Source organism: Cebus imitator, unplaced genomic scaffold (assembly GCF_001604975.1).
Source record: "Cebus imitator isolate Cc_AM_T3 unplaced genomic scaffold, Cebus_imitator-1.0 Scaffold5, whole genome shotgun sequence".
NCBI lineage: Eukaryota > Metazoa > Chordata > Mammalia > Primates > Cebidae > Cebus > Cebus imitator.
In genome coordinates this window covers 1,602,576-1,616,320 of record NW_016107320.1, presented here as the reverse complement: position 1 = coordinate 1,616,320, position 13,745 = coordinate 1,602,576, and the positions used below count along the sequence as shown (strand labels likewise).

General features: G+C 35.6%; 1 protein-coding gene across 1 annotated transcript in view; it reads right to left on the bottom strand.

Annotated features, from left to right (window-relative positions):
- The window catches only part of SGCZ (sarcoglycan zeta), a 1,190,199-nt gene that overhangs the window by 63,155 nt on the left and 1,113,299 nt on the right, over positions 1-13,745 (bottom strand). Inside the window, exon 5 of the mRNA XM_017535477.2 lies at positions 10,520-10,642. Within this exon, the coding sequence (XP_017390966.1) occupies positions 10,520-10,642 (123 nt within the window). The remainder of the gene's footprint in view (positions 1-10,519; positions 10,643-13,745) is intronic.

The following is a 13,745-nucleotide window of genomic DNA, read 5'->3' as shown; positions in this document are numbered from 1 at the left end:
AGAACAAAAGAGAAGAATTGAATAGATGAATTAAAAATGATAAAGGCGGTATCACCACTGATGCCACAGAAATACAAACTACCATCAGAGAATACTATAAACACCTCTGTGCAAATAAACCAGAAAACCTAGAAGAAATGGATAAATTATTAGACACTTACACTATTCCAAGACTAAACCAGGAAGAAGACAAATCCCTGAATAGACCAATAACAAGGTCTGAAATTGAGGCAGCAATTAATAGCCTACCAAAAAAAGTCCATACTCATGGTTAGGAAAAAAAAAAAGTCCATACTCGTGGTTAGGAAAAAAACAAAACAAAAAAAAGTCCATACTCATGGTTAGGAAAAACATTTATTGTGAAAATGACCATACTACCCAAAGTAATCTATATATTCAATGCTATCCCCATTAAGCTACCACTGACTTTCTTCAAAGAAGTGGAAAAAAAGCACCTTAAATTTCATATGGAACCAAGAAAAAGCCCACAAAGCCAAGACAATTCTAAGCAAAATAAACAAACAAACAAACACACACAAAATTGGAGGCATCACGCTACCTGACTTCAAACTATACTACAAGGCTACAGTAATCAAAACAGCATGGTACTGATAACAAAACCGAGATATAGCCCAATAGAACAACAGAACAGAGGTCTCCAAAATAATGTCACACACCTAAAACAATCTGATATTTGACAAACCTCACAAAAACAAGCAGTGGGGAAAGGATTCCCAATTTAATAAATGGTGTTAGGAAAACTGGCTAGCCATAAACAGAAAGCTGAAACTGGATCCCTTCCTTACACCATATACAAAAGTTAACTCAAAGTGGATTAAAGATTTAAACATAAGACCTAAAACCATAAACACCCTAGAGGAAAACCTAGGCATTACCATTCAGGACATAGGCATGGGCAAAGACTTCATGACTAAAACACCAAAAGCAATGGCAACAAAAGCCAAAATAGACAAATGGGATCTAATTAAACTAAAGAGCTTTTGCACAGCAAAAGAAACTATCATTAGAGTGAACAGGCAACCTACAGAATGGGAGAAAATTTTTGTAGTCTACCCAACTGACAAAGGGCTAATATCCAGAAACTACAAAGGACTTATAAAAAGATTATAAGAAAAAAATACAAAAACCCACCAAAAAGTGGGCAAAGAATATAAATAGACATTTTTCAAAAGGAGTCATTTATGCAGCCAAGAGACATATAATAAACAGCTCATCATCACTGGTCATTGGAGAAATGCAAATCAAAACCACAATGAGATATCATCTCACTCTGGTTAGAATGGCAATCATTAAAAAGTCAGGAGACAACGGATGCTGGAGAGGATGTGGAGAAATGGAAATGCTTTTACACTATTGGTAGGAGTGTAAATTATTTCAACCATTGTGGAAGACAGTGTGGTGATTCCTCAAGGACCTAGGACAAGAAATACCATTTGACCCAGCAATTCCATTACTGGGTGTATACCCAAAGGAGTATAAATCATTCTATTTATAGAATGTTCTATAAAACATACACATGCACATGTATGTTTGTAGCACTGTTCACAATAGTAGAATTGGAAGCAACCCAAATGCTCATCAATGATAGAATGAATAAAGAAATTGTGGCAAATATACACCCTGCAATACTATACAGCCTTAAAAAGGATACATTTGTGTTCTTTCCAGGAATATGGATGAAGCTGGAAGTCGTCATTCTCAGCAATCTAACAGAAGAACAGAAAACCAAATGCCATATGTTCTCACTCATAACTGGAAGTTGAATGATGAGAACACATGATGGGCACAGGGAGGGGAACATCACACATTGGGGCCTGTCAGAGGTTGGGATCTAGAGGAGGGATAGCATTACGAGAAACACCTAATATAGATGACGGGGTGACAGATGCAGCCAACCACTATGGTAGGTGTATACCTATGTAACAAACCTGTATGTTGTGTACACACACCCCAGAGCTTAAAGCACACACACACACAAAAAAGTATACCTGTATAGAGCACTTCTAGTCCTGAAGCTTACAGGACTAGAAGTTGCTCTGGATGAGTCAGTGGGTGAGTGGTGAGTGATTGTGAAGGCCTGGAACTTTACTATACACAACTGTACACTTTATAAACACTGTGCACATAGGCCACACTTAATTTTTTTAAAAATATTTTTGTTTCTTTCTTCAACCATACCTTAACTTACTGTAACTTTTTTACATTATATATTTTTTAAAAACTTTTTGACTTTTCCAAACACTTAGCTTAAAACACAAACATGTATAGCCATTCAGAACTATTTTTTCTTTATGATCTTATTATATAAGCTTTTCTCTGTTTAAAGTTTTTTAAAAAATACATTTTTCTTTTTAAGAAAATACCCTGTATCCCAGGTCTACAAAGAATCAGGTTCATCAATATCACTGTCTTCCACCTCTACATCTTGTCCCGCTCAAAGGTCTACAGAGACAATAACACAGATGAAGCTGACATCTCCTATGATAAAAATGCCTTCTTCTGAAATACCTCCTGAAGGACCTGCCTGAGGATGTTTCCCAGTTAACTTTTATTTTTATAAATACAAAGAGTATAATCTAAAATAATGATAAAAACTATAGCATGCTATAGTAAATATATAAACCAGTAACATAATATTTACTATCATGATCAAGGATCATGTACTGTGCATAATTGTATGTGCTATAATTTTATAGGACTGGCTGCAAAGGAGGTTTGTTTATAGTGGCATCATGACAAAGAAGTAATATGTTGTGCTCTGACCTTATGATGCTTATGACATCACTAGGTGGTAAGAGATTTTAGCTCCTTCATAACCTCAGGGATTATCATCATATATGTTGTCCTCTGTTGACTGAACATTATATAGGACATGTTATTTAAAGTTTTCTATCTATCTGTCTATATGTAATATATAGACATATTTAATATATTCTATTCTATGTTATATCCATTTGTGTGTGTGTGTGTGTGTGTGTGTGTGTGTGTGTGTGTGTGTGCTGAGCCCAAGGGAACATCTCTAAACTGGCTTGTATGTCTTTTTTGATATGTCCCTATCATCGACTGAGCATTTTTCTTGCTCTCTGGTACAGGACACTATGTCTTCTGTGTTATGTGAGAGAAAATAAAATTTATATAATTTGAGCTACTGTATTAAGGGGATATTACTAGTATTACTTACCCATCATCTTGTATTCCTCTTTTTAGATTTTCTCTAGAAGCCTTAAATATTTCTAAATACCCAGTAAGGAGTACCATTTTATATTCTGATATTGAATATACAATTCCCACTTCCTGTACTTTCAAATTCCTTCTTTTTTCATCTGTAGTCCAATGTTTTTTAATTTTTCTGCACAAGTATTTCTTTTACAACTAACAAATAAGAACATAATGTCATTTTAAAGTACCACTTGGTAAAAATAGTATGAAATACCAAAACTGTGCCAGGTTTGGTCCTAAGTTATTTTCACATGCCTTTTTTTCTTCATCAAAACTGTATGTGGTAAGTGCCTCTTATTATGCTCCTTTAATAGAAGACAAGTCTAGAACAACTCTATACTTTGTACAATATGGTAGGCAGAATAACCTCTTTGTCCCTGTCAAAGATGTTCATACCTTAGATCCTGGAGGCTGTGAATATATTATGCTACATAGCAAAAGAGATTTTGCAGATGTAATTTAGGCTACTAATAAATTGAACTTAAAATAGGAAGTTTATCCTAGATTAGCTAGGTATCTGGGTAATGCAGTCTCAACAATGTAATCTGGCAATGTATTCATAATAGCTATAAAAGCTGACTAGATTGAGGGTGGGTCTGCCTCTCCCACTCCACCAACTCAAATGTTAATCTCCTTTAACAACCACCTTCACAGACACACCCAGGAACAAAACCTTGTATCTTTCAATCCAATCAAGTTGACACTCAGTATTAACCATCACAGTGGAGAGATTCAAGTCATGAGATAAATTTGACTCACTGTTACTAGAGGCTGGATATTTGGAAACAATAAGAAATCTGCATGGGCAGCTACCAGGTGCAAATACCAGGCCCTGAATGATGACCAGCAAAGAGGCAAAGTAACTGCAAGCAAGCTTGTATGCCATATTCTATATGTATAGTTTTTGTTTGTTTGTTCATTTTGAGACAAAGTCTCATTCTGTTTCCCAGGTTGGACTGCAGTGAGTGGCAGGATCTTGGATCACTGCAACCTCTGCCTCCTGGATTCAAGTGATCCTGCTGCCTTAGCCTTCTCAGTAGCTGGGACTAAAGGTGCCTGCTACCACACCTAGCTAATTTTTCTATTTTTAGTATAGACGTCATTTCACCATGCTGGCCAGGCTGGTCTTGAACTCCTGATTTCAAGTAATCTGCCCTCCTTAGCCTCCAAAAGTGGTGGGATTACAGACATGAGCCACAATTCCTGGCCAGTAATGTATGTTTTTAACATGACATATAGGAAATCAGACTGTTCATTGATACAATATCAGGATAAATTATATCTCCAAGAGATTTTGTGGGTCTAAGAACTAAAGCTACAAGAGAAACTCAACCTCAAATGGACAATTTTAAAGCCACTACACACAGAAGAAATGAGTTGATATGGTGACTTTTTTGGTGGCTTTGGGTGGAGATGGGGGAATTAACTGTCCTCTTGTATGACCTTTCTCCCATTTCACCTGTTATTTAATTATATTTTCAAGAAGGTTTGCTTTCACAAAATTATATGAAACATTTAAATAAAGCTTAAAAAAATAACTCATGAAGAGGACTGTTGGCAAGGTGCTTAGAGGAAACAGCTTATTTGTGAAGATGGCATTCTTTATTATTTACACACTTCAAAACCTGAAATCATGATTCATTTGGAGACTTGAGGGGAAGTTGAGGTGGTACTAATATTTAGTGCGTTAGAAATTATTATTCTCAGTAAATTAAAAAGCAATTAGAAATCTGAGTTGAGTGACTGATCCAGGTCTACAAACTTTAATGCTTCCTCAGATAAAAAGAAATTATTGCACGTTACTTTTCTAAGCACCTAATCTAATCACATTTCTTCATGGGTTATTGGGACAAAGCAGCTCCATCCTTTTGCTTGAGTGTTACCCCATTCTTGGTATTTGGACAGCGAAGAGAAACAATGGCCTATCTAATAAAAAGGTTGAGTCCAAAGCTGACCCCATTGCAATGTGCCAATTTAATAGAGAAGAACAAGGATGTAGAAGATGAACTAATAAAAACAAACCAGGAGATATTGATTGTAAGCCAGAATCGTGGTGTTTAATTTAAAAGACAGCTCTTCAGAAAATCCTTTCTTCTGTTGTCAGACAAGCATTGGAACTTGTCTAGACTTCGAATCATTCAGTTAGAACAGAGACAATGGACTGATACTCTTGGCTTTCAAACAAACACTAGGGCACTGGCTGGATGCAAGGTTGGATTTCACTATTCTTTCAGGTTGTCAGTTTTATTTGCCATCGTCCAAAAAATAGATATGCTTTCTCTTGGTACATTTAGCTATTGTCCTCTTTTACATCATAGAAAAAAAAATTGGTCTAGCTCTAAGTCTAACTAATAGCTTTTAATTTATCATGAAAGTATTTTACAGGGCTAAAGTCTTTCACTTTTTACAGCAGAGTGGCTTATTCGTGAAATTTGTTTTCTAAAGTTAATATACTACGTGGAATACGAATGAAACCACAGATTGCAGTTGATTGATTCTGCCTGAAAGCACTAAATTTAAGAGACTTCTGTGTATAAAGGTTTATTCCTTTTTTGTTGTTGTTGTTGACTATGTCTCAAAAGATAACTGAATTAAATCATACTTTTGGCCAATAGCAGGAAATACAAAATAAAAATAAAGTTTTCAATTGTGCGTAGGTCAGCTAAAGTATAAAGCTCCTATATATTCAGTGATACAGGGAGAGCATCTTAAGGTCAAATAAGGATAATTATACTACGATTTAAGCAAACTTCTACTGCACAAGGCAAGTAATGTCAAGAGTAAACAATTACAAATCTTAAGCATGTGACTGCTCTTTGTGGTGATGGGGTATTGGTAGGTGGTCATGTTCAGGTATGTGTTCACCATTTTAATTTAGTCCCCCTGCACCCATGAGTACTGGAATGTATCAGGTAAATTCCTGCAGCTTTGTAGGTAGAGTGAATTTAAATATCATGAGCTACCCTAGATCTGTGAATGATTATGGTCATAACTGATTTTGCCTCAGATGTACAGACACACCCATTGTGTAAATGAATCCATCCACTCTCACCATCCTGAAAGTCAGGTTCCTTTATAAAATGGCTTTGCTCAAAAAATATAAAGCTGAAAGGGATCCATTTTAATTCCAATAAATGTTGCTTTAATAGAAAATGTTTGTGCCACAAATTTGAAATTCTAGAATAAACTTCACATACACACCTTTCATCACATGTAACTTTGAAGTCCTGTCAGCATAGCTATCTAACGTACATGGAGCACCCTGGAGTTAATGTCTTTTGTACCGTTATTTGTCAAATGATTCAAACACTTCTTTAAAGTATATATGAGGTTACGAATCAATCTCAATGCCCTAAAACTGCATGCTATGCTACGCACATTTTTTTTCCTCTAAGCAGGTGAAATTCTAAATTATATTTGCCTTTGATATTTTTATTTTTCTTTCCTTAAGGAATATCATAGGAATGAATGAAGCTGCCATAAAGTTAATATCTGTTATTCTGGTAAAGGAGTAAAGGCTGGCAAAGGAGTAAAGGCTGGCAAGAATTAGTATGTGTATGTGCCTATGTGTATGTTTGTGTCTCTACGGTGTGTGAGTGGCAAATGGGCTCTTCTATGAGACACAGAAATGTGATTAGGTAGTAAGGAGAGTTCTAATCAAATGAAATACTCTCTAATTTAGCATTTATTTGTTAACAATGTTTAGCCTCTTGTACATCCGTATCAGGTTAAAAGTCGACATTGTTTGCTGCAGGTACTCTCATAGATTGTTGGTGTTTCTTTCATTCTAAGTGTTATGTTTTGACCCTTTATAATAATTTGCTTATAATTTTATTACTTAAGATCATCTGAAAGCATATGACATAGACTTCTAATTAGTTAGTGGTATCTGAGGTATCTGAGGAAAATATAGATCAATCAAGAACATTATAAAGAATAAATGCAAGACTATGTGTATATGTTTGAGAGAGAGAAAAAAATGGAAAAAGAGAGCAGTGTGAAACATTTATCCATTTATACACATGGTCACATAAATCTCATGCACACATCACACACACACAGACACATTTTACACACACATGGGGTGTGAAAGGAGGAGAAGCAATAGGAAGAATAGAGAGAGACAGACATAAAAGAGATAGAACAAGAAAGGGAGAAAGAAAAGATAACTGCCTTAAGGCATTTAATTAAAAAGCAGAAAAACAGATTTTTCAGGAAGCACTTTCTCACCTATTTGGGCTAAGGAAGCACTTAGTCCAAGCAATAATTCAAGGATGGCATCCAGGCTACTAAGCAAAAGAAGAAAATGAATGTGACTACCCACCATTATTTCACTGAAACTGTTATGAGACAGGTAAAGGTAATAGAAACATCAGAGGAAGTGAAAATTTCATGAGATTGTAAAATCTGCCAGGAGCTCTAGAATCTCCCTTTACTTATGATTATAAACTACCCAATGAGAATACCTGAATATGGATAAAATAAACTTTTGATAAGTGTGTAATATCCTAAAATTTATCTCAGGATTATGTTGGTCTCAAGAGTGATGACCAGTAGGCATTACCAAGGTTCAAAGATTATTAATATTGCCCAGTTCCCCCGAGGGCATTTCTACCCTAGAGCACCTGACTTACTTATCAAGAAGCAATTCAAATGTTAGTGCTCAGGGGCTTAAAACCAATATCCTTTCTGATTTGTCTATGTTCTGTGGCAAACAGAACTTTCTCTTTCTCTTTCTGTCCCTGCTCTCCTAATTCAGGACTCAAGAAGGTCAATCAGTGCTCTCCATAGATGCCTCCTTTCATCACCTGCCAAAGAAGTCTTAAGAAAAATGAACATCATGCAGGTAAATATTCATGGGGACCACCCTAAACACTCACCCAGTGGTGGAGGCTCCACCCTCTCAGCAGAACACACTCCCAAGACAGAGGGACAGAGGTTGAGGTAAGGGTGATGGGATTTGATTCAGGCCAGGGGATACCCAATGAGGATCCCCATTCAGTAATCCCTGCTGAGTTTCATCACCATTTCATAACACATCTTTTTATTTTATTTTATATTTGAGACAGGATCTGGCTCTGGCTAGACTGAACTGGCATGATCTTGGCTCACTACAGCCTTGACCTCCTGGGCTCAAGTCATCCTCCCACATCAGCCTCCTGAGTAGCTAGGACTACAGACACACACCATCATGCCTAATTGTTAAAATATTTTTATAAACACAAGGTCTCACTATATTGCCTAGGCCGGTATTGAACCAAGCAATCCTCTCACCTCCGTCTCCCAAAGTGCTGGGATTATAGGCGTGAGTCACTATGTCCAGCCAATACATCATTTTCTCTTAACTTCTATTTTAAGTTCAGGGGTACATGTGCAAGTTTGTTACAGTGGCAAACTTGTGCTCTGGGGGTTCATTGTACAGATTTTGTTGCCCAGGTATTAAATGTAGTACCTGCCAGTTATTTTTCCTGATCCTCTCCCTTCTCCCATCCTCCACCCTCTGACAGGCCCCAGCGTATGTTGTTCCCCTCTATGTGTTCATGTGTTCTCATCATTTATATCTCCCACTTATAAAAGAGAACATGTGGTGTTTGGCTTTCTGTTCCTGCATTAGTTTAATGTACCTTTCTTGAAATAAACATAGGCCCTCTTGTCAGCCACATTTGCAATATCAATATTATCATCATTAATAAATATAAAGAGCCAACACAACCTCTTCATTATGTACTGAGCACATTTTCATCACACAAATGCATACACATGCATTTAATTTGAACACTAATATTATTATCATTTCAATCATTCAGATAAGGGAAAATCAGAGGCATTGAAAGTTGAATATATTCAAAGGCAGAGCCAGAATTCAACCCAAACAGCCCAAGAACAGAATTGATGTTCTTCAATTGCCATGCTAACTGCTCTCAGATGGCCCATGGGACTGTATAACCCAAATAAATATGAAGAGATACCCCATGCTCTATTTCCAAACTCAAGTTTGGGAAACACTAAGTCAAATATACTTTATTATTTTCTTCTTGGTTTTTAAAATCTAGCCCTCTTGGGGTACTTTCAAGGGATTGTTAAATATTTTATCAAAATAAAATTTGTCATGGTTGTGAATCAAGTAATTCACAAGAGATTGTACTTAAAATTGTCATCAAATTATTCCCCACTCTTGGTCCCACTTCTAACTTCCTAAAAATTTTAATTTAAATTGGTGGTTGACGTTAATGACCCAAATATTATAAAAATGACTCTTAATATATGCATAGCATTAGTTTTTAACTTATATAACTTTGAGGATAATTATGAACTCTATAAAAAATGAATTTGTTTACTTTTATTAGAACTTTCTCCCTTACTTCATTCTAAAGTTAAAATTTCCATTTTTGCTGCCTCATGCCTGTAATCCCAGCACTTTGGGAAGCCAAGGTGGGTGGATCACCTGAGGTCAGGAGTTTGTGACCAGCCTGACTAACATGGTGAAACCCCATTTCTACTAAAAATACTAAACTGGCTGGGTGTGGTGGTATGTGCCTGTAATCCCAGCTTCTGAGGAGGCTGAGGCAGGAGAATTGCTTGAACCTGGGAGGCAGAGGTTGCAGTGAGCCGACATTTCCCCATTGCACTCCAGCCTGGGCAACAAGAATGAAACTCCTTCTCAAAAAAAAGGAAAAAAATATCCATTGTTTTTGTGATAGGGTTTGGTTGTGTCCCCACCCAAATCTCATATTGAATTGTAGCTCTCACGATTCTCACATATCATGGGAGGGACCCGGTAGGAGGTAATTGGATTGTGGGGGGAAGGTGTTTGCTGTGCTGTTCCCATGATAGTGAATAAGTCTCACAAGATCTGATGGTTTTATAAAGGGGACTTTCCCTGCACAAGCTCTCTCTCTTCCCTGCTGCCATGTAAGATGTGACTCACTCCTCCTTTTTAGTTCACAAGTCTTCTATTTTAAAATAATACTCCCAAATTAGTATTTGTTAGCCCTTTTTATGCAGAATTTGCACTTCATTTCTACCACTCCCACTCACATCACTTTCACCTACCTCCACCTGAGAGTTTTATCTTTAGCCATTAAGGCTGTTAGTATTTACATTATCTTTTACAACCACAACTGGTGCCTTCCATTGAAGACTATTTAAAAATAAACACTGTAATTATGTCAGACTCTATTTGAGACATAGGGATCTTCCACCTTATTAAGTAGCTTCTTGTGCAGTTGTATACTCTTTCAAAAAGTAAACAATTTTCCGAGACCTCCATCTACCATACCTGTAACCTTCAGCTTTTCAGCCCCAATGGTAATCTCATCTTCATCTGCAGAAAACAGCACCCTGCCATCTTCATTGGCTCTCACTTCAAATCTTTTACACTGAGCTTCCACAGCATCAGCTCCTATGGTCAGAAGAAAGGTTTAAAAATGAAACTGGTGTGCAGGAAACCATTAACATGTATTATATTTGGAAAAAGAAGAGAAATGCATATATTATTTATCTATGCTGTATGTTTTGCATCAGAGTTAGTATTTCTAAATTGTTACCATTTTCAGGAGGCTAATTTGGTAACATATTTCTGTGCTAGACTGGCTAGGCATATATGTGAGCTCTAGATGTCTGACACAGTGTGTGAGTTTGGCCAGCTAGGAGAACTCCACTTATCCCACAAAAAGAGACAATGTTTGCTTTGTTCTCTTTGCAGGCTGAAAACTTGGCATCATATCTGGCACCTACTGGATATTTAACAGGTACTTGTGGACTCAGTGAGTCTCATGCTTCCCCTTTGCAGTGCAGACAATAGTACCCATGCTTGCTACATCACAGGGGACTTGTTAAGCATTATTCAATTATGAACCTTTAGTTACTCTACATTTCATAGATTCTAATATTGATGTTTTCTACCCTTTAATATAACTGAGTTTGAATCCATTTATAGTACATCTTGAAATTATATATATATAGTTCTTAGTGCTCCCTAATGTATCTCCCAATCAATAATTTTCCTGATTTAGTGAAAAATTGTATTAAATAAAAGTAATTACAAAATCAACTTATCAGCCAACTCTACAAACTAATTTGTATGCAAAACTCAAATCCAGCTTCCATATTTGGAAAACACAGTTAGAGTATCAGGCTTTGGAAGAAAACCTAACTGGGCCTTGAAGATGAATATTAACTGAGGAAGAAGAAATTTGAGGCAATGCACAGGGGTAATTGATCTTCCCATAATATCAATTTTTTTTTCTTTTGGCATAACACATTTGGCATATGGATCCATAGTTCCCCATCCTATTAAGATATGAAACACCCTCCTCTTCTATTTATATCAAAAGCTTTTATCAGATAGAACCCAGCTGAGTCAGGGAAGTAGGAATCACACATGTTGTGCAGAGTTCTTTTCATTTATCTTTATATATTCACACTATTTATTAGGTATATGACGCCCAGGAACTCAAAGCAGGAGATCATCTTTGTATTCCAAAATATCCTCAAATTTAGAGCTGTATCTGCTTTCTAGTAGCACTAGTAGATGGACATTAAATAGGTGAATGAATTCTTCACTTAAGCTTTTGTCCTTTCTTTGGTCCCTAACCCCATCGCAGCACTGCTTTCAGTGCTAGCCAATAGGCTGCAAAAAAATCACTCCTCCCTCACATCATAGCTTCTAAGGAGCATTAAACAAGAGAAAAAAATAATTTAAAACCATAGTAAGAAAATACATAATATAGAAGATATATGTAACATATAAGGATATGTAAGATAATACCTAAGATAATATAAAATATAAGGTTTTTTTTTTTTTTTTTTTTTTTTTTTTTTTTTTTTTTTTTTTTTTTTTTTTTTTTTCTGAAATTACATGCTTCCAAGATCACACCAAAAATCTGAAAAGCTCCAATTAGGGCTATGATAAGTAAGATTAAAACTAATGTTAAATTTATAGGCTGTCAAGTTCAAAATAACAGATTTTTAAAACATAATTCATGCTTTTTAAGATTGTTATAAGAAAGACTTTCCTTAAAGAATTTAATGAAAATATGGAAACCACCAAACACCTATTGTTCTTGGTCTTAGTTGTTGCGTTTGATCTTGAAAACATTATTTCAACAGCTTGTATTCACTTGAGTGTGATTTCTTCTATTCATGGCCTAATCTTCCTATTTTGTGCCATAAAAGACAATGAGCCACAGTAATCCAACTATTTGGTGACATTCAAAAAACTGTGTCAGAAGCCAATGTGTTAATAATACATGTGGCTTCTTCTGAGGGACCCAGGTATACAGCAATCTTTAACTGCCTGAAAGATATTATAGATGTTTTACACATAAAACCTCAATATTTACACTACATTGCTTCCTTCAAATATACTCGGTTGCTGAGAATAATTGACTCTCAAAATATATCACTGACTTTAATGGCATAGAAGTATATTAGATCACATTAAATACACACACCCACAAACACATAATAGCAATACTTTTCTTGGCATAATAGTTAATGTCATCACACGAAAGATACTTTATTAACATAAAAATGCTATATTGCGTGACATATACTATTAGAAAAATAAATGAAGTGATGTCTGGATATGGTAAAGTGAGGTGAAATCTTAATTCATTAAATGTATATAAACAAATGCAAATAAGCAAACAAAATATTTATGCACCTAGAATAGATGAGATGCATCTAAGCCATAAATAAATGCATACAGTCATCCAATTGAAAAATAGATATAAAAATTAATACTGCAGACTACACTTTATTCATCTTATTAGCATAATGACAGAAGGCAAAATTACAAGCAATTAGCGATACATTGATAGTAAATATTCAAATCAGAAAATAATTTTGAATATATTTCATTTACATACATTGCTTTTTTCTGTAAATAGAAAATGACACAAGATATGTTCTTGGGGATATAGTCAATTATTAGGGATATTTACATTTAAAGTTAATATCTAAGGCTTTATGAAACTGATTTTATTACATCCCAATATGCATTGTGTTACTTATTGGTTTTCATGTAACATCACATGTTCGCTAAGCTAGGTCATAGCAGGATTCAGTTGCTCAGAGGGGCAACCAATGCCCCCTTCAGTCTTAACTCCACCAATGACGCTGCCAGTGTTGCAGGAAAGCAATGTGTCTAGTTGATTCTGGGTAAGGAGCTCTGATTCCTTAGCTAGTAGATCATGGGAGATGGGATTTTACAGAGGGTGCTATATTTTCTTAGTCATCTTAAACACTAACTTGCTAACTGAAGTACCAAGACCAAACATTTCCTCAGGAAAATCCCTGAGAAAGTTTATGCCAACAAATTCACTATCAATAAAGAGAAGTCAAGGATAGAAGAAAGATAATAACAAAAAAAATGATGTAAGCAAAAAAACAGGTTCCATTAAAAGACTGAAGTATTAGATATATGTGCAAATATTTTCTCTATTTTTTAATGTTCTATATGCATTCCAAAAACAAACAAACACACAAACAAACAAACAAAA